Source organism: Schistocerca gregaria, chromosome X, assembly GCF_023897955.1.
Source record: "Schistocerca gregaria isolate iqSchGreg1 chromosome X, iqSchGreg1.2, whole genome shotgun sequence".
Lineage (NCBI taxonomy): Eukaryota > Metazoa > Arthropoda > Insecta > Orthoptera > Acrididae > Schistocerca > Schistocerca gregaria.
Window position 1 is genome coordinate 438802685 of NC_064931.1, and position 27460 is coordinate 438830144.

General features: G+C 41.3%; 1 protein-coding gene across 1 annotated transcript in view; it reads right to left on the reverse strand.

The window, feature by feature from the left end:
• LOC126297471 (formin-binding protein 4-like) overlaps window positions 1–27460 on the reverse strand; it is a 200717-nt gene that overhangs the window by 54285 nt on the left and 118972 nt on the right. Inside the window, exons 6-8 of the mRNA XM_049988346.1 lie at window positions 24764–26097; window positions 6472–6590; window positions 4606–4739 (exon numbers count right to left, since the gene is read on the reverse strand). Of these exons, the coding sequence (XP_049844303.1) occupies window positions 4606–4739; window positions 6472–6590; window positions 24764–26097 (1587 nt within the window). The remainder of the gene's footprint in view (window positions 1–4605; window positions 4740–6471; window positions 6591–24763; window positions 26098–27460) is intronic.

Genomic DNA, 27460 nt, shown 5'->3' on the forward strand with positions numbered 1-27460 from the left:
ATTTCAAGGTAGGTTTTGATATGTTGGACAATACCATTCCCTTGTAAAGTTGCATCCCAACACAATATTCGTAGTCCCCATCCATTCCACAATGGCTCTAAAGAGAACGTAAATCCGTGGTACCCAGTTAATAATCACAGGTCTGTGCCTAGTACATACCCAAACATGAGAAATTAAAGATTAAACTACAAAGGCACACAAACAAAGCTAAATAAATGACTCGCTTCAACTTAGGAGTTTCTGGTATAATGAAAAAACAAGCTGTCTACACTGCTGGTATTGCTTGAATATTTATATCTGTATACAGATCTTTCAGATATCTGTGGTAGCACTTTTAATCAACTACATGTCAATTCTCAGTATTTTATTACAACATATGCAATAAAAATCATGCATTATTGGTAGATCTTTATTTTACTATTGGCTTTAAACATCATATTATCATAGCCTGCAGAACTATAACATTAAAAACACCACTTTATCGTCTTGTGCCTCAATGGCCTATGTTCTAAAGCATATAAAAAAATAGATGTTTGCATCTGTTTTCCATGCTTGGAAGAAGTTCAACTACATTATGCCTCTTCTTTTGTATTCATGGCCCATGTGAACTTGATTAAAGTTTTCCTCATGTGTCTGGATGGAACCTAATCCATATGATGTCACCACACAAAAATCTGAGGAGGTGGCCAGGAATTAAATTTGGAACCTTTATGTCAGAGGGAAGTTACACCAAGCATTAAACCACACAGAGGAACAATTTCTTGAAAGTTTTAATCTCTGCTCTTTCTGCATAAAGCAGTTGTTCTTGTACATAAGAATTTATTCACAACTCCTCAGCTGGGAGGTATGAAGTTCTATAGTGATGATGAGGACAGATTTAGGGTACTCATCAGAATGTAGTTAATGACTTTGCTGATGTGAGCATATGTATCTAATAACAATATTAGGGAAGGAAAGTTGCTACTCACCATACAGTGTAGATGCTGAGTCACAATACGCACAACAAAAAGATTCACACAATCATAGCTTTTGGCCATTAAGGGCTTTGTCAGCAACACACACACACACACACACACACACACACACACACACACACACACAAACGCAACTTGCACACACGTCTGCTGTCTCAGACAACTGACAACTGAAACCACACTATCTAGTAACTTACACAAGGTGTTGCTTCTCATGTGGACGGAAATAAGCCATTATTAGAAGACAGGTACTCTGATGGAACCTTTAGTTCACTGCAATTTGAAAATATTTTCAGATACGGACAGCTTTTTAAAGATATCTGGCTATATTAATGCCTAGGAAGCAAGGATGTGCAACCTCCAAGTCAGACCTGGGAGGAGAGTCTCAACAGTTTGCGATCAGTGGCGATTGGCAACAAGTGTGGTGATGAACAATTGAAAAAGATATGTTTTGAACAGAAACACTAAAATAGTGTGTGTGTTCAGTAAGAAATGACCATCGTCTCTTTTTAAACTTCATGAAGAATTTCATGAAAAAAAAATGTATCACAGATCCTTTTTAACACATTAAAATATCCCAATAACATGTGGAGGTGTCTAACTGACACAATGTACAGTGAACTAGCATCTCCATTCAAAGATTTTATTGGCTGAGTAGTGTAAGACAATGCAAGGACTCAATGAAAAAGTAAGGAAAATCCATCAATGGTTATACTGTTTGAAAACCAAGAAACATACAATCAAACAGTTTTATCATACAACTTTGTTCCTCTTATGAAAAATACTGCACTTGAATACCAGGTTGCACAATGTTTGCTGATTATTATAAAAATAGCCACTCTGATAAACAAACATAATGATTTTAAAACACACATTACTTCTCAAAACTCCAAATCTCTAATCCTATAATTAGCTATATTTTTGTAACTGTATTAAGACATAACTTGGGAGTTTTAATTTTTATGTATTTATAAGGATGTGGGACATGTCCGGAAGAACAGACACCATATCCATACAAATATATAGTTCTGGCAATACCGGCCATGACCTCCTCCTCCTGTGCGGATGCACACATATTACCCGAACTCTTACGGGACTTGGTAAGAATGTCTTCCACGAGTAATGAGTGTGTTGCGTAGGGACACTACGAATGTAGTGTGTGGAGATATAAGGTGAGAAGGGGGTCTCTCGGGAGGCGTGCACGAGATAGTCCCTGCAGTCGCACTATTCTCTGTGCCCTCGATCGCTCAGACGGATAGAGCATCTGTCATGTAAGCAGGAGATCCCGGGTTTGATTCCCGGTCGGTGCACACTTTTCACCTGTCCCCGTTCATATATATCAACGCCCATCAGCAGCTGAAGGTATTAATATATAATTCTAATAGGATTTTTAGGTCCTTTCAATGGTTTACTGATCAACAGCTCTGTAGTTTATTACAACAAGTAAGCAAATACCCTGTAGATAATACAGTCAACAGTGATGGAGCACTAGATCAGACAAGACTAGACTAGGATGGGAAAAGAAGTTGGCCATAGTTTTGTTAAACAAAGAACCCCTCAACAATTGTCAGTTGTGGTTTAAGGGAAGTATGAGAAATCTAATTACAGGTAGCTGTGTGCAATACCTCCTGAAAATCTTGTAACCACTGGAACACGATGTCCAGTGCAACATACTACATTTTGCAACTGTTTCATTTGGAGACACAAAACACATTCAGGCAAATAGTCTGTCAGTTACAAAAATTGTTCACTTGTAGCAGTTTTGATCCTTAGTGTACTCACTCTGCTTACACCAGCTTGAAATATTTATTGCAACTGCAGATTTGACATCTAGTGATTTTCAGGCATAATGGGATATTGAGCATTTTACAGTGTTCAGTTGTGACATGCTGTAACATAGTTTCTGGCAGTCTCAGGCAAATAACTACGGTTGTATAAGCTTTTCACACGGATCATGTGAGCATGAGCCCTGTGATGAGCATGGAAACATCTTTCCCCTTACATAAAAATAACAACTTCATCCACAATACACTCAGAAACAAATTGCTCATAGCTCAAGTCATCATGGTGATTGATAGATTACAATGGGTCTCAGACAGCTGGAAACTATGTTCTGTCATGTCAGGATTTAATGTTTTAGAGTGGGATTTAACATCCCCCATGTCTGAAAATGTCAAAATGCTGAAACTGCAACTGGAATAAATATTGTCAACAACACATGCAGGACGACTGCATACAAAAATTAAATAAAGCCTGTGGACCCAGTTTCATCAGTTTTGATATTGGTGTCTATACTGTTTGTTTCTATAGCAGCTCAATAATTGAACTTAGGAACTCAATTTCAACATTTAATTTTAAAGGAACATTTTACACAGATAAGATTTCAGGTGCATTTTAGCACAGTAAATTACAATACTAATTCATTCAGTGAGACATAAGCCATATTTTAAAGTCAGGAACAGATACACAAAACAACAAGATGTTTTGGAATGTTAAGTGCTATGTGTGAGGTATAATGGCAGACAATCATTACTTAAACAGGTAGCAGCAGCTATGATGGAGCACCTGAAATATTAATGAATCTCTCTTTTCTGATCACATAAGCTTCCTAAAATTTGAAAGTCAACACTCCCTCTTTTCTTCTGTGGGTGTTGCTGTGATATTTACAGCCTGTATCAATATCACATAAAAAGGAGGAGGAAATTAGTGTTTAATGTCCCGTTGACAACAAGGTCATGAGAGACGGAGCGCAAGCTCGGGTGAGGGAAAGATGTGGAAGGAAATCGGCCGTGCCCTTTCAAAGGAACCATCCCGGCATTTGCCTGAAGCGATTTAGGGAAATCATGGAAAACCTAAATCAGGATGGCTGGAGACAATATCACATAAAAATAAAGTGTGTGATGGATGCACTGCACTAATAATTGGCTAGCATCAATATCTACAGTTTCATTACAAAAGAATGTGCTTTCATTTATATTGGTCAATGTGAAAAGAAATTGGACTCAAACAGCTCTTTAATGCTAACAGTCCTAAACTGAAAAGAGAAGAAAACATAAATTTTGAGTTTCACTGTAAACATTTTGTATTAGAAAATAATAAGTATATTAATCTCACTGATTACTGTACAATGGCAAAAACTACAATGTTGATTGTTCAGCCAATTTCTTGTACTGATAATACAGGAAATCTATAGCATCTTACCTTTCAAAGACGGCACAGTCACTGAAATGATGTTTCCAGTCTGTGCTCAGATTGCATGTCACAGACGTGATGTCCAAATCGCAATGAATTTCTTCAACAGATGTTGGACCATTACCCTTATTTGCAAAGGTCTTCACAAGTTACTTCCAACCTTAGAGATTTGCTTTAAGACAAAATTCTGAACAAATCTTCCCAATTCTTGCCTGTTAAGCATCTTAATTATCTAGCATGATGAAACACTTTTTGTTGCACACTTACAAGAAGACTGAAACTATTCAAATAATGATAACGGCAATAATAATGATTGTAGTGGTTAATGCTAGAGATGGCAGAGATGATTATGATCATGATGAGGACAACTGCAATGGTGATAATGACTGTGGTGACGATTATGGTGATGGAGGAGTGTTCATTTTGCTGGCTAACATACCTTGACCACAAACACTGCCAACCATCAGGGGCTGCATCTTGCTCGAGCCTAGACAGTTCTTCCATGGTGTCAGCTAACCACTGTGAGAAGTAATTCTCACACAGGCTTCCATGTTCCCAGGCTGTTAATAGTGTCTGAAACATTAAGTTGTAGTTTTAACACATCTTTAAAAATACAAACCTAGCTTTTGGGGAAAAAAAAAGAAATCACATTCCACTTAAGGAGATTGGTGACTATGTCAAAAATAAACAGAATTTTATATTTAGTCAATCACTCTTTTATGACACAATCAAATCATAACTGGTTTAGGCCGACAATGGGCATCTTCAGATGCTACAAGTGGCATCTGGTGAACAAATGTTCAGATCGACAATGCATGGGCATTTGCTCACCAAATGCCTAACGTAGCACCAGAAGACAGCCACTGCAGGCCAAAATCAAGTACGATTGTATTGTAAAAGATGAATGTGTCAAAAATTAGTACAACATTATAAATGTATCTTGTGAACACCTTGATAAATAATAAAGTACATAAAAAGTACTAAGTACTGCTACTTTGGTAATCCATTTTCACACTTTCAATATTAAAGTACAAAGTGCAAAATTGAACCAATACCAGTACGCTTCTGATCAAGGGTGGTAAGGGGGTGGGGTTAGACCTGGGGGTATGGAGTATTTTTATATTATGATGGCCTATACATAGCCACAAAAAAGTTCCACTTCTGACTCTGTTAAAAACACTCATTACACCAACTTGAAAGAAAACTATCTGACAACACTATATTTTTTCTTTCCCTGAGAGCAAGGGGGGGAGGGGAGGGGGGGGGGGGTGTATTACAAAGCTGAAGCAAATGTTGCTTCATCTGATGTCTGCAATCAGAAGAAACTCAGACACTGATAACTTTTTTTTTTTACTAATAAGGCTTCCAGTTTTCACAAATTCTAACTTATTCTGTTTCTCAGTCCTTTGCTTTTCTTTTAGATACTGTTGTTTACATAGATTCTTCCACCTCACAGGTTTACAAAATGGTACTCTTCCTATTTAACTGCGTACTATTGCATTTCCTCCTTGATTGACAATCATTGATGATTTAGCATAACATCCTCCAGGTATTAAGTGAAGTCAAAGACATTTCTCAGCATTTATAAAAGAAACACTTCATCACTGTAATGTGAAGCCAAAATTTTCTTTTCAAAGATTTACTTCAGGAGCTAGAATATAACTCACAAAGCTTATTACAATGAATTTCCTCCAACATAGAATGAGGTATGTAAAAAACCAGGTATCAACACCCTTGCATAAGACATTACTTCATCTTGTCCAGTATGCGAATGAAACAGCAACTGCTGCCAAATAGATGTAAAACAATGTGTAGATGTAAAACATGTTACAGATAGAGAGATGTTGCATTAAACACATTTAACTCTCAAGACTCTAAAAATACTTTTGGTTGACACAAATTGCAATTATGGAAAAGTCTTGATTGCACAATTCTTCATTAAATGTTTCATATTTTTGAAGAATCATCAGACATACGATGTAGACCTAGTTTTAGGCTCAACAAACTGAACACATGGACAGTATATAGAAATAAAGAGTGCCTAGCAGTACAGTTACCAGTTCAATGAATACAACTGCAAACCTCTATGGAAGAATTTATTGATCAAGTAATATTTTTGTCACAAAAAACTTATGAATTTAATTTGGCCTCAAAGCTTCAATTTGATTGGGCTTTTATATCAAATCTTGTACTAGAAAGTTACAAAGAGGTCAGCACAGGAGGAAATTCTGCAGAATAAAGAAAAAATTAGTTTACGAAAAAGTTAAGAAAAATACTAGTGGCGATAACATTTAAATAGAGTTACCTGCACTTGAATGCCAATTGTTTGAACAGCAGACACAGCTTCTTTTCCTTCTGCTAAAAATGTTACTTTTTCTATTATTACCCCTGACATGTCTGCTATCTGTCCAGTAATTCCATTACCTGCAATAAAAATATCAGTCATTATTTTATTTATTTATTTATTTTTTACAGCCAACTGTCTGGAAGCTATGAAAACAATGAATTCCTCTTCATTATTAGAGTTTCTATTTGTATTAAGGATCTAATCTGCAGTGAATCATTATTTTTATTGACTGTAGACCAGACATCCACTTTGTGTGAAAGGGTTTGGCCCAAGCAAAATTAAAGTTCCTGATTTGCTTCTAAAACATCTTTCTCTCCTTAGAGACACTCATTCTTATGGTTTCCCTTGTTGTATTAAATTATTATTGTTATCATCATCATCATCATCATCATCATCATCATCATCATCACCATCACCACCATCATATCAACTGAATGATATTTTCACAAAAATTCTCATGTGATATTATATATTATACAAGTATGCGGTTATTCATACATACAAGGTGTTTCAAACTCTCTGCATCAGACATCTAAAGGTGAGATATCATGTCACAAGGAACAATTTTCATTAGATATAACATGTTCACTGATGCTTTCCAGCAGTACTAGGCAACCTTTAGTATTCGCTGGCCCTGGAATGAAGAGATTTCACCGAACTAGCGCTCTACTAACCAGCTGTGGAGCACACTACCTATCCCAGTAAGTTGATGAATGGTTTACAACACAAAAAACAAAAGAATGAGTGTCTCTAAGCAGAAAAAGATATTATAGAAGCAAATCACAAACTTCAATTTTGCACAGGCCAAACCATTTCATGAAAAGTGGATGCCTGGATTACAGGCAACACAGATTGCATACTCGTGCAGCAGAATGCCTACGCTCTACCGCCTCCAGGGATCAGAACCAATAAATAAGAATATCTAGAATCATCAGTAAGCATCAGAGAACATTTTGTCTCTAATAAAAGTTGTTCCCCATGAAGTGACCTATCATCCCTAAGATGCTTGATGTAAAGACTGTGAAAGGGTCTGCATACGGAAGAAGTTAACACCTGTTTGATTTGATCTCAGATCTATTACCTTCCATGTTGCCACCTTTTATGATAAATTTTGTATTACATATGACGTGTATCATACAAAGATAAGCTTGCATGCACCAAATCAATTAATCTTTTGATTTCTTTAGATATTTCTGACACTTGCTCACTGCAGTCTCTTTCGAAATTCACAATGTATTAGCTGCTTGCCACAGGCAAGAATAGTCTAACATGACTAGGCACCACCTATTTTCCCAGGGCAACACTGTTCCATGTAACACAGAGACCACAGCTGGTTGTGGCCACTGCCTGTGTCATTTGAATAAGCCTTTACCCTAAGTGGAGCTCTGTTATCACATTTACAGATATTAGATTTGTGCTGATTTATTGTAATATCTAGGTTTAATGGAAAAACAAAGAACTAATCTATAGAGCATAGGTAGTGTTGCTAGCTTCATTTGATTTAAACAGCACTATCTATGTCATGAACACACACAGACATCCCATTATATTATAGAATTGCACACCTATCAGTTGCTTGGCATAATGACTGATGGCCAAAGTCCAAATGCCTTCTGATGTCTGAGAACTTACATGTGGGCTCTTAACCCTGTGTTGTTCATATTAGTTACATTAAACAGCCTCACTGTTTACAATATTCTACAATATTTGAGGTCGTCTGTAGTGTTCTCCTTGATACTCCTGTAATACATTTGCAGAGCTGCTACTGCCAATTCTGTTTACTTTGCTTCAGGTAATAATGTCCTGTACGACTGAGCACAGATCTAGAACAGGTTGCAATGTCAGCCTGTCAAAGATATACAGCTCACATTATGGACCCTACATATTCAATGGTTTCAGTTTTTTCGTACTGACAGGCATATGAATCTTTCTAGATAAGGACCATCTCCTGTTAACAAATGCATGAAACCCACATTGACATATAATACCCTTAATCTTCCTTAGATGCTTGGGATAAAAAATTCATTAAGTTTTATTCCAAAATCAGAATTATTACATTAAAGAACCATATTAAGTACAAACTTCTCGCTAGGATGACATAAAAAGTATGGCATGATGATGATGATGATGATGATGCTGAACCATAAAAGCTGCACAAAACATACTAGATGCAGAGAAATAAATAATACTACAAGTCTGAATCATTGTCAGTATCATGATAGTAATAACAAGTAGAAGAGTATCTCCACTATACTTTAGTCTACAGAAAAATTAAAGAAAATAATAATAATAATAATAATAATAATAAAAGAAGAAATTAACACAACTAATCGAAATATCCATACCCAATACAACAAATACACAGAAGAAAACAGGAGAAAAAATTGAAAAATACATCCAACTGGCTGAGGAAGTCAAAGACATTTGGCATTAGGATAAAGTTGACATCATACCAATTATACTATCAACTACAGGAGTCATACCACACAATATCCACCAGTACATCAAGGCAATACAGCTACATCCAAACGTACACTCATGGAAATGGAAAAAAGAACACATTGACACCGGTGTGTCAGACCCACCATACTTGCTCCGGACACTGCGAGAGGGCTGTACAAGCTATGATCACACGCACGCACAGCGGACACACCAGGAACCGCGGTGTTGGCCATCAAATGGCGCTAGCTGCGCAGCATTTGTGCACCGCCGCCATCAGTGTCAGCCAGTTTGCTGTGGCATACGGAGCTCCATCGCAGTCTTTAACACTGGTAGCATGCCGCGACAGCGTGGACGTGAACCGTATGTGCAGTTGACGGACTTTGAGCAAGGGCGTATTGTGGGCATGCGGGAGGCCGGGTGGACGTACCGCCGAATTGCTCAACACGTGGGGCGTGAGGTCTCCACAGTACATCGATGTTGTCGCCAGTGGTCGGCGGAAGGTGCACGTGCCCGTCGACCTGGGACCGGACAGCAGCGACGCACGGATGCACGCCAAGACCGTAGGATCCTACGCAGTGCCGTAGGGGACCGCACCGCCACTTCCCAGCAAATTAGGGACACTGTTGCTCCTGGGGTATCGGCGAGGACCATTCGCAACCGTCTCCATGAAGCTGGGCTACGGTCCCGCACACCGTTAGGCCGTCTTCCGCTCACGCCCTCAACATCGTGCAGCCCGCCTCCAGTGGTGTCGCGACAGGCGTGAATGGAGGGACGAATGGAGACGTGTCGTCTTCAGCGATGAGAATCGCTTCTGCCTTGGTGCCAATGATGGTCGTATGCGTGTTTGGCGCCGTGCAGGTGAGCGCCACAATCAGGACTGCATACGACCGAGGCACACAGGGCCAACACCCGGCATCATGGTGTGGGGAGCGATCTCCTACACTGGCCGTACACCTCTGGTGATCGTCGAGGGGACACTGAATAGTGCACGGTACATCCAAACCGTCATCGAACCCATCCTTCTACAATTCCTAGACTGGCAACGGAACTTGCTGTTCCAACAGGACAATGCACATCCGCATGTATCCCGTGCCACCCAACGTGCTCTAGAAGGTGTAAGTCAACTACCCTGGCCAGCAAGATCTCCGGATCTGTCCCCCATTGAGCATGTTTGGGACTGGATGAAGCGTCGTCTCACGCGGTCTGCACGTCCAGCACGAACGCTGGTCCAACTGAGGAGCCAGGTGAAAATGACATGGCAAGCCGTTCCACAGGACTACATCCAGCATCTCTACGATCGTCTCCATGGGAGAATAGCAGCCTGCATTGCTGCGAAAGGTGGATATACACTGCACTAGTGCCGACATTGTGCATGCTCTGTTGCCTGTGTCTATGTGCCTGTGGTTCTGTCAGTGTGATCATGTGATGTATCTGACCCCAGGAATGTGTCAATAAAGGTTCCCCTTCCTGGGACAATGAATTCACGGTGTTCTTATTTCAATTTCCAGGAGTGTATATATACAACTACAGAAATCTCTAATTATTGATACATGTTCAATTACCCGAAAGTTCCTAAATGCAATGTAACATATACGGTATAGTTAAAAGGAAGTCACGCTTGATAAAGATCCGCGTCACTTTCCATTTTTAACCACACATAATGTCTGAGACAGGAAAGAAGAAATAATAGTAATAATTGCATTGAGTACATTAAACGGAACTCCATAGCTCAATAGGAAGCAATATTACAAGAAGTCAATGTCACTTCATGAGTTACAGCTTATAAACTCATGGAAGATGTTACTGAATTGTTTTCACATCTATGGAACACAACACAGTGTGCAGCAGAGTGTAATTTTCACTGCACTGTACATTAAAAGTTCTTCTAATGTAACTCATGGGGAGGGTGTTATGAATGTAATTGCTTTCACTCTTCTATGCAAGCTGCTGTTAGTCCAATTCTATCTTCACTGTCTTGACTGTATTCATGTATAGAGAGCTGAAGAATATTTATAGTGTCATTCGTGAATGGCGGTTCTTGATATTTTCTATGGCTCATCTCATAAGATACATAGCATTCTTCTTTGAGCAGCATTTGAGTTACACTACATAACTAATCAAACATGCCTGGGAGCATTACCATCACACTCTTTTATACATGTGTTATGTCCCCCACTAGTCTAATATGATAGATCCCATACACTTGGGTATTCCTCCAGTCTCATCTGTAAAAGTGTTTTATGAACAACCACTTTCATACGCAACTTGTAATTTCACAAGATCCTAGGAATTAATTGAAGCTTTCTACAAACATCAAAAAAAGTTTTGCTTCACCCTGGTTCCCAGACCTCCTGAAGATAGACATTGATTGTGGATATTCTATAACAGACACAGACTCTTTGACTGTTCAGAGATGTCACTAAACCTGCCCAAAGATGTAAACAACCATGCACGAGCAGTGCATATCAGACGGAGCGGGTCGACAGCCGATCAGTTCCAGTCATTCCACCAGAAAGGAGACATATTGCTCATGTTGTCTATAGTTCAACCATGCCTAGACAGTAAATACCCTATCCACATTGTTACTTTGTGCCAGGAAGGGCTCTCAACAAGGAAAGTGTCCAGGCGTCTCAGGGTGAACCAAATAGATGTTGTTCGGACATGGAGAAGGCCGCCCAAGGGTTTTACTGCTGCGAACAACAGCTACCTATGGATTATGGCTCAGAGGAACCCTGACAGAAATGCCACCAAGTAGAATAATGCTTTTCGTGCAGCCACAGGACGTAATGTTCTGACTCAAACTGTGCACAATAGGCTGCGCATGATGCGCAACTTCACTTCCGATGTCCATTGCGAGGTCCATCGTTGCAACCACATCACCATGCAGCGCAGTAAAGATGGGCCCAACAACATGCCAAATGGACGGTTCAGGATTGGCATCACGTTCTCTACTTCACACTGTCCAGTGAGTGCAGCAAAGTGGAAGTTTCCTGCTGTTTTGGGGTGGCATTATGTGGGGGCTGACGTACGCTGGTGGTGGTCATGGTAGGCTCCGTATTGGCAGTACGATATGCGAATGCCATCCTCCGACCGATAGTGCAACCATACCAGCAGTATATTGGTGAGGCATTCTTCTTCATAGATGAAAATTTGCGCCCCTATTGTGCACGTTTGTGAATGACTTCCTTCAGGATAATGACATCGCTCGACTAGAGTGGCCAGCATGTTCTCCAGACATGAACCCTATTGAACATGCCTGGGATAGACTGAAAAGGGCTGTTTATGAATGACGTGACCCACCAACCACTCTGTGGGATCTACACCGAATCACCATTGAGGGGTGGGAGAATCTGGACCAATAGTGCCTTGATGAACTTGTGGATAGTATGCCACGATGAATACAGGCAGGCATCAATGCAAGAGGACATGCTAATAGGTATTAGAGGTATTATTGAGTGCTGCAATCTGGACTGCCACCTCTGAAGGTCTCACTGTATGGTGGTGTAACAAGCAATGTGTGGTTTTCATGAGCAATAAAAAGGGTGGAAATGATGTTTATGTTGATCTATATTCCAATTTTCTGTACAGGTTCCAGAACTCTCGGAACCGAGGTGATGCAAAACTTATTTTGGTGTGTGTATATGCTTCATGCAAAAATAAGCTCATTCAGTTGTTAAATTTCATACCCCTACATACTGTAACTCCCAGGTATTTGTATGAAGTGACTATCGGACTAAGTATTTCAAACAATAGAAAGTCCAGGTTGGAATAACAACAATATGGAAAGTACAGGTTGCTATTCACAACATAAAGGAGACACTGCATCACAGATGGATACAATAAAAAAGAATGTTAGAAATACTCAATTTTTGGACAAATTCCTTCATCAGATGTATGAAAAACACATACACATTCACACAAGAATAACTTAAACATACTTGGCCCCTGTCATTTCCAGTCACTGAAGCCTGACTGTGACTATGTATGAGGTGAGCAGCAATCCGCTGAGATGACTAGTGAGGATACGGAGAGATGAGTAGTTGGAGAACGGAAGCAGCATAGAGTGGGGAGTGGGAGGGATAGCAGGATTGAGGTGGAGTAATATGCTAATGCTGACTGTGAGAGCGTGCATGAACATGGTGGAGGCAGGATAGGGCTGCTAGGTGCAGCATTGGGAGGCTAAGTTGGTAGCGGGAGGGAGAGGGGAAATTGGAGAAGAGAGAATCAGAAAAGGGGAAATGACTATGTAGGTGTGTTAGCAGGCAGAGGGAGGACAGGGACTAATGACAGTTGAGGCCAAGTGGGTTACAGGAATGGATGATACATTGGAGGGTGTGTTCCCACCTGCACAGTTCAAAAAATCTGGTGTTGGTGGGAAGAATCCTGATGGTACAGGTTGTGAGGCAGTTGTTAAAGAAAAGCACATCATGTTGGGTGGCATGCTGAGCAACTGGGTGGTCCAGGTGTCTCTTGTCCACAGTTTTACTGGTTGCAGTTAAAGGTGATAAATCACATGGCTGCTTTCACTGCCTTTGATGGGGAATGAGGGAGTAGATTCTTGTGAATGGACTGGAGTACGTGGTGGTAGGTGAACACATGGGACAGGTCTTGCATCTGGATTTATTGCAGGGATACGGGCCATGAGGAAATGGTTTGGCAGCAGGGATGGCCAAGGACATTGCATATATAATGTGTGGGCAGCGGAACACCACTGTGGGAGGGGTGGGGAGGGTATTTCTCATTTCAGGGCATTGTGTGAGGTAGTAAAAATTCTTGCAGAGAATTTAATTGAGTTGCTCCTGTCCTGGATGGTACTGGGTCACAAGCAGCTTACAGTGGGTATGTAGGAGGATGGTAGGTGACTAGGGAGATAAGGCACAACAGATCCGATCCTGGACAAAGTTAGGAGGGTAATTTTGGTCTGTGAAGGCCTCAGTAATACCCTTCGATTATTTGGAGAGGAACTGCTCATCACTTTGATGCAACGACCATGGGTGGCTAGGCTGTACAGAATGGACTTCTTTATGTGGAGTGGGTGTCAGCTTTGAAGTGGAGAAATTGTTGGTGGCGGGTAGGTTCTATGTGGACAGAGGTACTGATGAAGACATCCTTGAAGTGGAGGGAGAGACTGAGAAAAGTGACTTGCTGGGCCACATGAAGAAAATGGGAGAGAAGATGTTCAGGGTTTGTTGGACTGTGGATATGGTGTCCTCGCCCTCATTACAGATCCCGAAGATGTCATCAATTAAATCTGAACCACGCAACGGATTTTTGATTGCAGGTGGTTAGGAAAGATTTCTCTAGATCTGAGGTTCCCAACCTTGAGGTAATTACCCCTGAGAGGTGAAATGAAATTTTCTAAGGGGGAAAACAGATCTATTTCAGAATGATTTAGTCATGAAACTAAATTATTTTTAAAAGATAATTGTTCAAATGTCTCTGAGCACTATGAGACTCAACATCTTAGGTCATAAGTCCCCTAGAACTTAGAACTACTTAAACCTAACTAACCTAAGGACATCACACACACCCATGCCCGAGGCAGGATTCGAACCTGCGACCGTAGCAGCCCCGCGGTTCCGGACTGCAGCGCCAGAACCGCACGGCCACCGCGGCCGGCAAAAGATAATTACTATCGTCAGTTATCACTGTATCACTGTCAGTTATCACAATAATACTGATTACATAAGTTATTAATAATTATGTTTATTCCCCAATACTAGCATTAATACAAGACACAATATGGTGGAAATGAATGTGTGAACATCTTCTTTCCCACATAGTCCACCAAATACACACATACTTTGTGCCATTCATGTACAATAGTAAAATTGAAGCATATACGTAACATATTGTTGTGAAATGGAATCATTTTATTGTACATGTCTAAATTTTTCAAAGTTATATAAGGCAAGCACAGTATGGAGAAGGTTAGCTCTGGGCCAGTGTGCCAATTGGAATGATAACAAAAAGCAATGCTGATGTAACAGATGTCAGGACACGAGACGTGCACTACCACACAACCTCCGAGAAAGGCGGAAATGCAGACGTAGCTCTGCTACACAACAAGGAACTGTCAAGTAACACAATATAACATCAATGTCAGAGCACCACTGTAAAGTCAAACAGAGGCAGAAAGACCCAAGCTTAGCAGCCCAGTATAATTCCTGAATTACCACAGCCAGGCAAGGACCGCTGATGGAACTGATAAATGAGGACAAATGCGCTCATATACCTAGAGCTACTGCGTCATAGGTGCAGGCTCGGCCCTTTAAATAATGAGGCTTTTGGTGTTTAGACACATTCAGTTGTGCTGCCATTCTGTCTGCGTTACTAGAACCACATAGAATGACAGTCTGCTCAGTATCACTCAATCATGACAAGCTGATTGATGATGGTTCACCTTCTACCTGTTAACTGCTTGCTAACATCAACACTGAGATGCAGCCACATGTTGCACACAACAGCTGTGGTCTGCCATTGTTGTCTACTGGGTCATTGCAGATGAGAAGGCTTGTGTGCAGTCAGATCTGCAAGCTACCATCTCCACATCAACCATGTGTGATGCATTTGGGTAGCTTCTTGGCTCATCCATGGTGGATGCCCAGGACCTCATCTTCATCACGATCATCTCATCCTGGACCACAGTCCGCAGTCTTCACCTGAGAATGTGACTGGCTGTCTTTGAAAGCACTGATGCCGAAGCCGCACTGTCAAGGAACATCTGAGCAGGTGACACCTTCTTGTACCCCAGTTGCTGCTCCCATAACATGCAGCTGTGGCACTCACTTGCAGGAAGATGTCACGTCTTGCTGAGAAGACATCTTCACTTCTTCGTGACCAAGTTAGACACCGAGCACAGGATAGTAGGAAGCATAAGGAGGGAAAGCAACATTAACAGAAGCAGCCGTTAAACACACACAGTAGTCCATCAACCATCGGAAGGCATTTGCAATAGGACATAAACACTGCACGAATAGATGCACAGATGGAATGCTGCTTGGTAGGCTTTACGAGGGGCATGGAATGTAAATTTCTAGTGTACACGGGTGTGCACTTACCAGCTGTCAGTCTAGACATCATAGCCAAGAGGAGCCTGGGGCCCTCACTTTACAACAAATTGCCTGGAGTGGGTGACAATAATCTAGAGTTATTGTGTATGACATTGCACAGCTTTAGTATTGGAATTAGGGATTTTCATGAGAATATGAAATTGTTGTCAAATGTGGGTGAAGGGTTGGGCAAGATTTTCTCGACAAACATGTGTAACACTAATGGTGAATTTATTTTTCCTGAAAGCAAAATAGTACATCTTTTTCCAGAAAAAATTTAGTACCTTAACAGAGAGACATAACGAATCAATGAAACCTTTTCATATAGAGTTCAGATGATCAATGTACAGACATACCAGCTGACACAAAGCACAACAGTGGCCTGGATTTATAAAATTATTATTCCAAATCAGATCTTGTTGAAGAATGGCGTGGAATTCCAGTGGTCAGCAAAATGCCAAACAATATTTGAAGCACTGAAAACAGCATTAGTGTCTGATCCAGTACTAGTCTTTCCCAATTCTGAGAAGGAATTTATCCTCTCCTGTGATGCCAGCAGTTACATGTGTTTTGAGCCAGAATATCAATGGGCAGGAACACCCAGTAAAAAAAAAAAAAAAAAAAAAAAAAAAAAACACTGCCCAAAAGCAACATATCAGCACAGGAAAGGAAAGCCCTTAATGGCCTCAAGAGAAATGACAGCATCGCGGTGTCCAAAGCACATAAGGGAGAATGCTACAGTTGTTATGGGTACTGTGGAATACCACAAGAAAAAAATATTTGCTTATCCTGTGTATTAAAAAGAGACCTGATGAAAAGCTTCATTCATAAAGTTAAAAAAATTTATCTGAATAAAAATGCCCTGAATATATGGTCTACCATAGGTATACAAAGAAGGGGGTGCACTGACATTTATAGTGAATGGAATTAACTTGCCACCTTAGTTTTTAGTAAGTCATTTGTATGGCAAATTGAAGCACCTAGTTGGAAAAACAAACACTTTTGTCAAAGATCTGAATTTTTTTTTACACTTTTACACACAGTGACGATATCCACGAGTAACATTCTTGTAAATTTCAATGTGAAATCTTTATTTATTAATACCCCAGTACTGGGTATAATTAAAATCATAAGAGAGAAAGTTACTCCAGATGTTACGACATGATTTAATTATGTCTTTGATAAAGATATTTTAAATTTAAAGGAGAATTTTATGGGCAGCCTAACAGTGATGCTATGGGTTCACCCTTATTGTCAACAACAATTGACATTTTTATGGAACATTTTGAGCAGTGGGCACGAAGTAATATGCCACTAAAGCCTTCCTCTTGGCTACAATATGTGGATGACACATTTGTTATGTGGCCATACAGCAAAGAATAACTTCACAGGTACCACAAACTCTTAAATGAAATTCACTCCAATTCAGCTTTACCACAGAAACTGAGATAAATGTTGGTCTCCCATTCCTAGAGGTCTTAGTATGTAGAACATATAACACCACTCTAGGACATGGAGTGTATAGGGGACTTACTAATGAAAATAGGTATTTAAATGCTTGTTTGCACCACCACCCAGCCCAGATGCGAGCAGAGCTCAACACTCTGTCTTCAGATGCCTTCTGTATCAGTGACAATAACACTTTGGAAGAGGAGCTGGATTTCTTAAAGAAGACAATGAAGGCCAATGGATATGATACTACATACACAGGCTGCATTTTTGTAGGAAATATTAATTATGCTAATAGGAAAGATGACCAACTGCCTTCTCACTCTGTCAGATTAGCATTTGTTTCTGGGATTACAGACATCATCAATACAATTCTATGGAACAATGGTATAGTTTTCTTTTCCAGTCAAAATAAAATAAAAGGTTTTTTCTGACACAAAACAGGTGCATATGGTTACCTCCACATTTTGGGAGTCTATTAAATGATGGGTGGCTTTGACAAAAGAACATATTAAGCAACACAAATGCCTTATGGAGTTAAAACAAAGTGTGCAATCTGCAGTAGTAGAACACAGGAAGAACAGTGGTCATAACATTACTTGCAACAATGTGCAAGTGCTGGCTAAGGAAACTAACATTTATACAAGAAAAGTCTGAGAAGTGATTGAGAGAGTTCTAAGAACGAATGCAGTTTCAATAGAGAGGACATGTATAAACTTATGGCTTCATGCCATCAAGGAAGTGAATACATATCCATCGTGTGTGATCAATACAAAAAACACACAGGAAGCCACTTACATGACCAATAATATTTTTGAATAACACTGCCCCCTCCCCCCCCCCCCCCCCCCCCTTGCTCTGTGATTTCACTCCTATCTAGTGACAATGGGCTACCAACGGTTGCCACAGAAATTTTACGCAGTAGCCCCAGTTCTACAGCATAAGCATGGGAAAACTCCCTTTTTTTAAGATGTGATGTTGGTTCTTGGCAGTGTTCAGCTAACCATGCATGGGCACAATAAGTTTCTGAGGAAGATCCCAGCAGAGATGTCAAAACATTAATCATATTGAAAATATATGGCATCGCTTAATCACCCACAAGATTTTACCTTCAAAGTGTTTATTGTTACATGCCTACCTGGGAGTTTGTTTTTGTTTAGTAAGCCCTTGTCAGGTCTCTTTAGTCATGACAACAAGGTTTGACATTTCCCTCAAACTTTTTCACAGTTTCCAGGGTGGACAATGCTCACAAGACAATTTTTCGCATACCTGGTGTACTAACATTCAATTCTCATTTCAGTGTGTCTGCTGTCATCACAGGCGTAATCATACAAGTGCTGTTATGATCACACACATGTGCAAGAACTCATGTTGGAAAAGATGGCCACTATCACCTCGTCAACACCAGTTTTCCACCACCTTTCATAAATCGACCCCATGATACTCTTGAAATGATTCTGGGCACCCACCGCCATTTCCCTCTTTTGACATGAAAATGCAGCCATGGGCCAACTATATCACATGCTCGGCTCAGCATTTCATCACATACGAAACCTCAAGTGATACCCATCAACAAGCTTTTTTATTAGCATATGAGTGGTGACTTGAAAAGTAATGCCTCCACCTTCGTAACTCTTCAACAGTTGGCAGCATTGGTATGCGGCAGGTACTGGCTTGTTCCGTAGCCTCTTCTCTACAGCTGCAGTTGGCGGGATGCCTTAGCACTGAACGGCTGTGTTTTTACAGTGTAAAGTATGGAACCCTGGGCAGACAGTTGGTCAATGTGATTTAAGCAATGTGCAGTTATTGAATTCTTGACAGCAGAAGGTGTCACCCCAAAGAAGATTCATCAGATAATGAAAGCAGTTTATGGTGATTGTGTTGATGTGAGTACTGTGTGTCGTTGGGCGATAAGTTTAAAGATGTTGGGGCAGGAACATCTGACCTGCGTGACAAACAAAGAGTTAGACGTCCTGTGACGGCAACCACCGAGTTTCACACGCAAAATGTTGACAGATTGGTTCAGGATGATCGTCGTATCACTCAGAGAAAAATTGCAAGTAGGATCGGCATTTCACAAGAACGTGTGGACCACATTATTGCTTTGCTTGGTTATCTGAAGATCTGTGCATGATGGGTACCCCAGATGCTGACTCCTGAAATGAAAGCGCACTGACTTGAAATTTGCCAGGAACTACTCTAGCATTACGAGAATGATGGTGACGCCTTTCTCCATTCAATTGTGACAGGAGACGAAACATGGGTACACCATTATACCCCGGAGACGAAATGTCAGTTTATGGAATATCGACACAAAGACTTGCCCCAGAAAAAGAAATTTGAGATGCAGCCCTCAGCTGGAAAAATCATGGCCACAGTGTTCTGGGATGCAGATGGTGTTATGCATGTTGATTTCCTTGATCGTTCAACAACAATAAATTCAGAGTGTTACATCACAATGCAGCGAACTTTGAAACGATGGCTAACAAGGGTCCAAAAAGAAAAGGGAAATGTTTTCCTGCAGCATGACAATGCCAAACCACACACTTCACATGCCACCACTTCAGAGACTAAATCTCACCACCGTAAGGCATCCTCCACACAGTCCAGATTCAGCACCGTCTAACTTCCATCTGTTCCTGATGATGAAAAACAATCTGTGGGGACATCATTATGCCTCTGATAAAGACATTGAGAGAACTGTGAGACTTTGTTTGCGGAAACAAAGTATTGACTTCTTCCATGATGGCTTCAGAAAACTTGTTCATCGTTGGGAATTGGCTGGTGATTATGTGGAAAAGTGAATATTGGTAATTGAAGATTGCATTCTAAGGATTATTTCTGCATTTGATTGATTAAAATATCCCCATCCAAACCAATTAATGAAGGTGGAGGCATTACTTTCCACTCAACCCTCATACTTAGGAACTGATGTACACTCCTGGAAATGGAAAAAAGAACACATTGACACCGGTGTGTCAGACCCACCATACTTGCTCCGGACACTGTGAGAGGGCTGTACAAACAATGATCACACGCACGGCACAGCGGACACAGTAGGAACCGCGGTGTTAGCCGTCAGATGGCGCTAGCTGCGCAGCATTTGTGCACCGCCGCCGTCAGTGTCAGCCAGTTTGCCGTGGCATACGGAGCTCCATCGCAGTCTTTAACACTGGTAGCATGCCGCGACAGCGTGGACGTGAACCGTATGTGCAGTTGACGGACTTTGAGCGAGGGCGTATTGTGGGCATGCGGGAGGCCGGGTGGACGTACCGCCGAATTGCTCAACACGTGGCGCGTGAGGTCTCCACAGTACATCGATGTTGCCGCCAGTGGTCGGCGGAAGGTGCACGTGCCCGTCGACCTGGGACCGGACCGCAGCGACGCACGGATGCACGCCAAGACCGTAGGATCCTACGCAGTGCCGTAGGAGACCGCACCGCCACTTCCCTGCAAATTAGGGACACTGTTGCTCCTGGGATATCGGCGAGGACCATTCGCAACTGTCTCCATGAAGCTGGGCTACGGTCCCGCACACTGTTAGGCTGTCTTCCGCTCACGCCCCAACATCGTGCAGCCCGCCTCCAGTGTTGTAGCGACAGGCGTGAATGGAGGGACGAATGGAGACGTGTCGTCTTCAGCGATGAGAGTCGCTTCTGCCTTGGTGCCAATGATGGTCGTATGCATGTTTGGCGCCGTGCAGGTGAGTGCCACAATCAGAACTGCATACGACCGATGCACACAGGTCCAACACCCGGCATCATGGTGTGGGGAGCGATCTCCTACACTGGCCGTACACCTCTGGTGATCGTCGAGGGGACACTGAATAGTGCACGGTACATCCAAACTGTCATCGAACCCATCGTTCTACCATTCCTAGACCGGTAAGGGAACTTGCTGTTCCAACAGGACAATGCACGTCCGCATGTATCCTGTGCCACCCAACGTGCTCTAGAAGGTGTAAGTCAACTACCCTGGCCAGCAAGATCTCTGGATCTGTCCCCCATTGAGCATGTTTGGGACTGGATGAAGCGTCGTCTCACGCGGTCTGCACGTCCAGCACGAACGCTGGTCCAACTGAGGCGCCAGGTGGAAATGGCATGGCAAGCCGTTCCACAGGACTACATCCAGTATCTCTACGATCGTCTCCATGGGAGAATAGCAGCCTGCATTGCTGCGAAAGGTGGATATACACTGTACTAGTGCCGACATTGTGCATGCTCTGTTGCCTGTGTCTATGTGCCTGTGGTTCTGTCAGTGTGATCATGTGATGTATCTGACCCCAGGAATGTGTCAATGAAGTTTCCCCTTCCTGGGACAATGAATTCACGGTGTTCTTATTTCAATTTCCAGGAGTGTATATTGCCTCCTTCGACAGCTGGGTCATTAGGCCAAATCACATGAGTTATTGTCTTATGATCAGCTTAAAACTGAATTAATGGGGTACTTTGGTTCTCTAATCCATGTGGCAGCTGCCTGCAACAAGTTCTTTACTTGTCCCAAAACATATGGTGCAACAGACCGATGACTGATGTGCATTTGGAGAGCCTTTCTCAGGACTGTCCTTTTCAGTGCACTAGTTCTTGGTTAAACAATTGTATGCCAGTTCTTTAGTGAAAGACATGATACTGGCCCACACATCCATTAAAGGCCTTAGAAATGATTTCCTGAAACTTAACAACCATTTGTTACCAGCATGCTTTCTAGTCATCAAGCATCTGAACAAGCACTGCGATCTTTGGTGACCTTACAGGACTAATTGCAACTGTTTTACATCCATCATCCCCACCACATACGACATCTCCCTCTTTCCCTCTTGCGAGGTTCTATGCTTCCTGGAAGATGCACTCTTGTAGTGATTGTTTTGTTACTCACCAATGGTGCAACAGCACTCTTTCTGAAAAGCAAAATGTACATGTGGCAAATCGAATTCAGTGTGGAAGTGTGTACCTCTGCATACAATATGAATGTTGGATAGCACATGCCTTGGGAGCATGTACCTGAATTCAGAGGCTGATGAACTGCACCCAAGTCCGGACATGCCACATGTGCAAGCTGTGTTCCCTATTTCAGATAGGTTATTGACGCTGGAAGTGTCCCTTAACAACATTCCACTCACATTCCAGATCAACACAGGATCACCTACCAGATCATTAATTTACCAGTTCAAAGCCAGCTGGATCACCACCAGCTCTACAATTTGTCAATCAGCTGAGGAGTTACAGTAATGATCTCATTGTCGCTGTACCATCAATAATCACAAATCTTCCATTGTGCCTTGCCTATTGGTCATCCATGAAGGGTGCTGCTGCATTTGCATCTTCTGCACCACCCGGACTTGGAAATGCACAATTCTACTTTCTTGGTTTCACCTGGGATAGCTCCTTGATGCAGCACTGAGCACTGGCTGGACGTCAAGTCTGACAATGCACCAGACATATGATACCACTCGGACACTGAATCAGGACCTTTGGTCCTGCACTTTCTAGCACCACGTCAGGTTGCTGATCAATTTTCCCAGGCACTCCACCAGCCTTTTTGTTTCAGAGTTCACCCATCTGGTTCTGGATGGATTGTTCATCCCCTACCACAGCAACTCCACAAGAATGGGCAAGCCCGATGTTAAGGCTATGTGGCTGCCCTCAGCAATCCCAGCCCTCTAATATGAAACCTTTAGCCTGCAACCTTCCTTCCCCGAGCCCACATCACCATCGCTATTGGATCCACAATGAGATGTGGACAATCATCTTTTCACGGGGTAAGCATCAATGGGTCCCAAAATGCATCGCCTGCCTCCTTGGCAGAGCTACAATGGAGGTCCAGCTGCAGGAAAATGTTGGTCTCTCAAAAATATTGATCAGCTGCACCCTTGCAGGGCACCAGGTTTCTTCAGTGGTGACTCCACCTCTATCTCTGTCACAGATTTCCCATATCTGATGTTCAAGATAGACCAAGCACAACCACAGTAGCAATGTCCTGGGAGTCAACTGGTCAGAATGGCACCAGCATCCACAACGGTTCATCAGCCGCCTATTTCCATGGCCACCGCCTCCTCTGAACTCTGTGATGTTGAGATGGTCCGCTATCTCTCCTGCAGGGAGAGGGATACAGTTTCAGTACAAATAATCCACTAATATAACAGGTCACTGCAGTAAGTGGCCAGAGTGTGGACCTGTCGGTGCTATGGCATCATGAACCAAACAAGAACAGTTCTGGATGGTACCAAGATTAGAGTTTAACAGCCCATTGACAGCAAGGTCATTAGAGATGGATCATAGGCTCAGATGACAAAAGGATGGGGAAGAAAATCGGCTGTGCTATCTTCAAAGGAATCATCCCAGCATTTGAAGAACTAAATTTTAGCCATCAGCAGTACGAATTCAGCTGATGGCTAAATCAATGTTCTTCAAGTTCCTGACAGCTGTGGCACATAACCTCACTCAAATAATTTCCTGGTATTTGCCTGGATGGCTGGACAGGGATTTGAACCATCATCTTCCTGAATACGAATCCAGTGTGTCAACCAATGCACCACCTCACTCAGTTCAGAGGACAATGGCTACAGCAGCTTGTTGTCATGGGCAACTCTGGTGGCCGCCACTGTGACTAGAGCTGCCTGCTCCGCCAACAGGCAGTGTCCATATTGGCAATAGGATGTCCATTCCCACAAGTAGATAGTGCCATATCCATCTGCCAATGCTGTATTTAGGACTCTTGCATGACCACAGCAAAGCCAGCTGATTCCGATGCATCATCCTGAACACCATCACACTTGAAGCCTTGAAGCCTTCTAGAAGCTGTCAGCTGCCAACAACCAGTCATGCACTGACATTGGCCACTCAGGATTCAGGTGTCATTACTTGGTATCCACCAGTCTTAGACTTACATTGTGATTTCCGCAAATCTGTTCAAGCTGTGATCCTACTGGACACAGAATTTATGCTGTTAAACTCATAGTGATAGTGTTACAAAGAAAGAGAGAGAGAGGTGATGTCGAGGATGATGTTTGATGTAAGAACATAAAATGCAACTTTTTTTTTTTTCCATGCAACTTGTGCCTGTCCACAGATCAAAGTCATCTGTGTGCAGCCATGTATTAAACCATAATGTAATATTTAATTCATTGAGTAGAAATATTTTAAATGCCAATTTAGGGAAAGGAGTGCCCATAAAAACAAACTGAGAATAAAAAATGGAAATGGAATTTGATGAGTCTCTGTACTTGTAGCGCAAATTACTGAAATACTTTAGAATTAGAGAAATAATATCTTCTGTAACTAAAAAATCATAAAAATATAATGACTGACCTTCTTTTTCTTCTTGCACTGTGGGTGTCTTCCCTGCCTCCTCCTCTTTGTTGTTTTCTAAGTCCTGAGTGTGAGTAGATGGAACCAAGGTTTCTGCTTTGACAAAATTTATCATATTTCCATGGTTCTGGAAGGCATTCTGCACAGCAACTGCAGCACATAACTGTACAGGTGAATCCAACTCATAGTTCTCATGATTATCTGATTCTCTTGGCTCAAAACCAAGGCCCCTGCGTCCACTATTATCTAGACTTGACCTATAGGATGCAGCTGTTGTGACTGCCATTTCTGTTACAGCAGCAGCTACATCTGATGTTACATTCGGATCATTTTCTGAAACGGTGGCACTAGGAACAAATGGTTTCAAAAAAGGCACTTTACTTTTCTGATCTGTTGAGTCAGTTTCAGACAGTGTGTCTGTTGTTGAAGAATGTGTAGTGGTACTAGAAATGTGAATCATTGCAACAGGTGATTTATGAGATTCTATTGTTGGCTTCACCTCTTGCTTCCTTTCATTTGTTACATTTTTCCTGGACAAGATCTCTTTTTTCTCTTCTTCTATATCTGAATCATCTCCATAGCCCGCTATCAAAGCGAAAGATCCTGTTTTCTCAACATTTTCCTTTGTGGAATTATTCTCTGCATCATCAGTTTCCAATTCATCTTTTCTATTAGTTGACTGTTCTGTTTGATTTTCTGTAATTGTTTTATCTTCATTGTCTACATTTGCTTTTGCATTCACATCATCAGCAGAAAAATTTTCTGCAGCAGAAATTTCACCTGCTAAACTTTCTGAGACATCTGTTTTGTTTTGTAAACTGGATGGATCTGTACATACACTTGCACCACTTAATTCTGTTTCAACATGAGAAGAAGACAGCTGTTCAGGATTGCCTTCAGCTGGCTCTCTCTCCTCTGAATTGACAGATGTAGTGGGTATGCTGTTTAACCTTGGGCTTGCCTTTTCTTCACCTTCAATTTTTGAAGTTGGTGATTTCTTATGATCTGTCACAGCTCCTTGTGATTCTGTGTCAGCTCCTCCTTCAACTGGTTGGACTCCATCACCTTCAGGGGGAATATCTTCTTTGTGCTGTAAAGCAGCTATACAAGCTGAAATAGACTGAGGGTGTTGCTTGCTGAACTGAGCCTCCTTAGTGGGCAATTTTTGTGGCTTTACCAGTGGCTGTGGACCCAATGTTGTTTGGGGGAAGACTGGGCAATGTACAGCTGAAACACCTGCCTGATGATGCCTCTTCTTTTTCTTCTTCTCTGGCATGCTTTCATCAGATTCATCTTCACTTGGGGGCCCATATGAAGTAATCATTTCAATCTTCCTGAAAAAAAAAAAAACACATTTTTAGAGGAAATTAAAAAACAATTTATCATAATCTTTTCCATACATGGAATCAACTCAATAAAATTTGCTTACTTCTAAATGTAAATGATGCAGTGAAATACCAATTATTTTTAAAATGTGAAGCACTCATCAAATTTAAAATCACACTCAACTGCTGAATGTTTTACTACAACTCCCACTGTAGGTGGTATGGGTTGCCTTCCTTTAACTAGAGAACCTCCACATCTAGTCAATTTTGGAGGAATCTAACACTGAATGAAGTACTTGAATGATGATGGTACTTGGCGTTTCTTATATATATCATGTATTGCATCGACTGAATATATGCCTGGTAAGTATTCTAGGATCAGCTCCCACTTTCTCTTTGGGTTATAAGCATGAGCTGTGATCGACTGCGCAACCAAGCATATGTTAAACACTAATTATCAAATAGAAACACCTATTAATTTATGCTATACATATACAAAATGACTAATACTGAACTGTGGCCTCTGAAAAACTCTGAAAGATCAGAATAACAATCAATCATGTTTAACAAAAATTTTGTACCACAAATAGTAGCAAGTATGAGACAGCACTGACAATACTTGTGTATGTTATAGAAAGCTTGTTAAAACATGGATGCTTTATTTTGGTAGTCAAGATGGTGGGGTTGTCCCAGACCATCATAAAACAATTTACATGGTAAAGCAGTACTGGAGAAGTCAATGACAAAAACTGACAAAACATCACTAACAGAGAGTAAATTACAATCTTACAAGAACGGACATACTGAGTCTATCCTGGTTATGGTTTTGACCATCTTCAAAGGGAAAATCGCACTTCTATGCTAATATTATCTGGAGAAGAGTTTGCTCACAGATTGCTAATTCTGTATGCAATAATTCCACAATCCAACTGGTGTGGTAAGAATGGGCACATTTCCAGTGAGTCACCTAAAGTGCTTTTCCCCCTTGCCATCCATATCAATTCTTATTAAGGCTTCACAATTTCTTTTGCACAAAGCATTCATTGCAGATGGAGCAGTTACTAAAATTTTATGATGACGAGGAAAAAAATTAATCTTCCAATATTTTTAACAACTATGAAAGCATTTTATTTGATAGTTTACAAGGTTATGAAAAATAAAAATCAAGGTAGACAGGTTAAATTGTGAATAAAACTCTTTACAATAAGAACTTTACTACTTTTCAATGTGCCCCTTTCCACAGTTATTAACAGCTGTGCTTTTTATATTTATTGCAGAAGCAAAGTCTCAGTTCCACAAAAACAATTAAATGAACAAACTTTTAACTCCATTAACATTTTCAATAACACAAACATTTAGAATGAGACCTAAA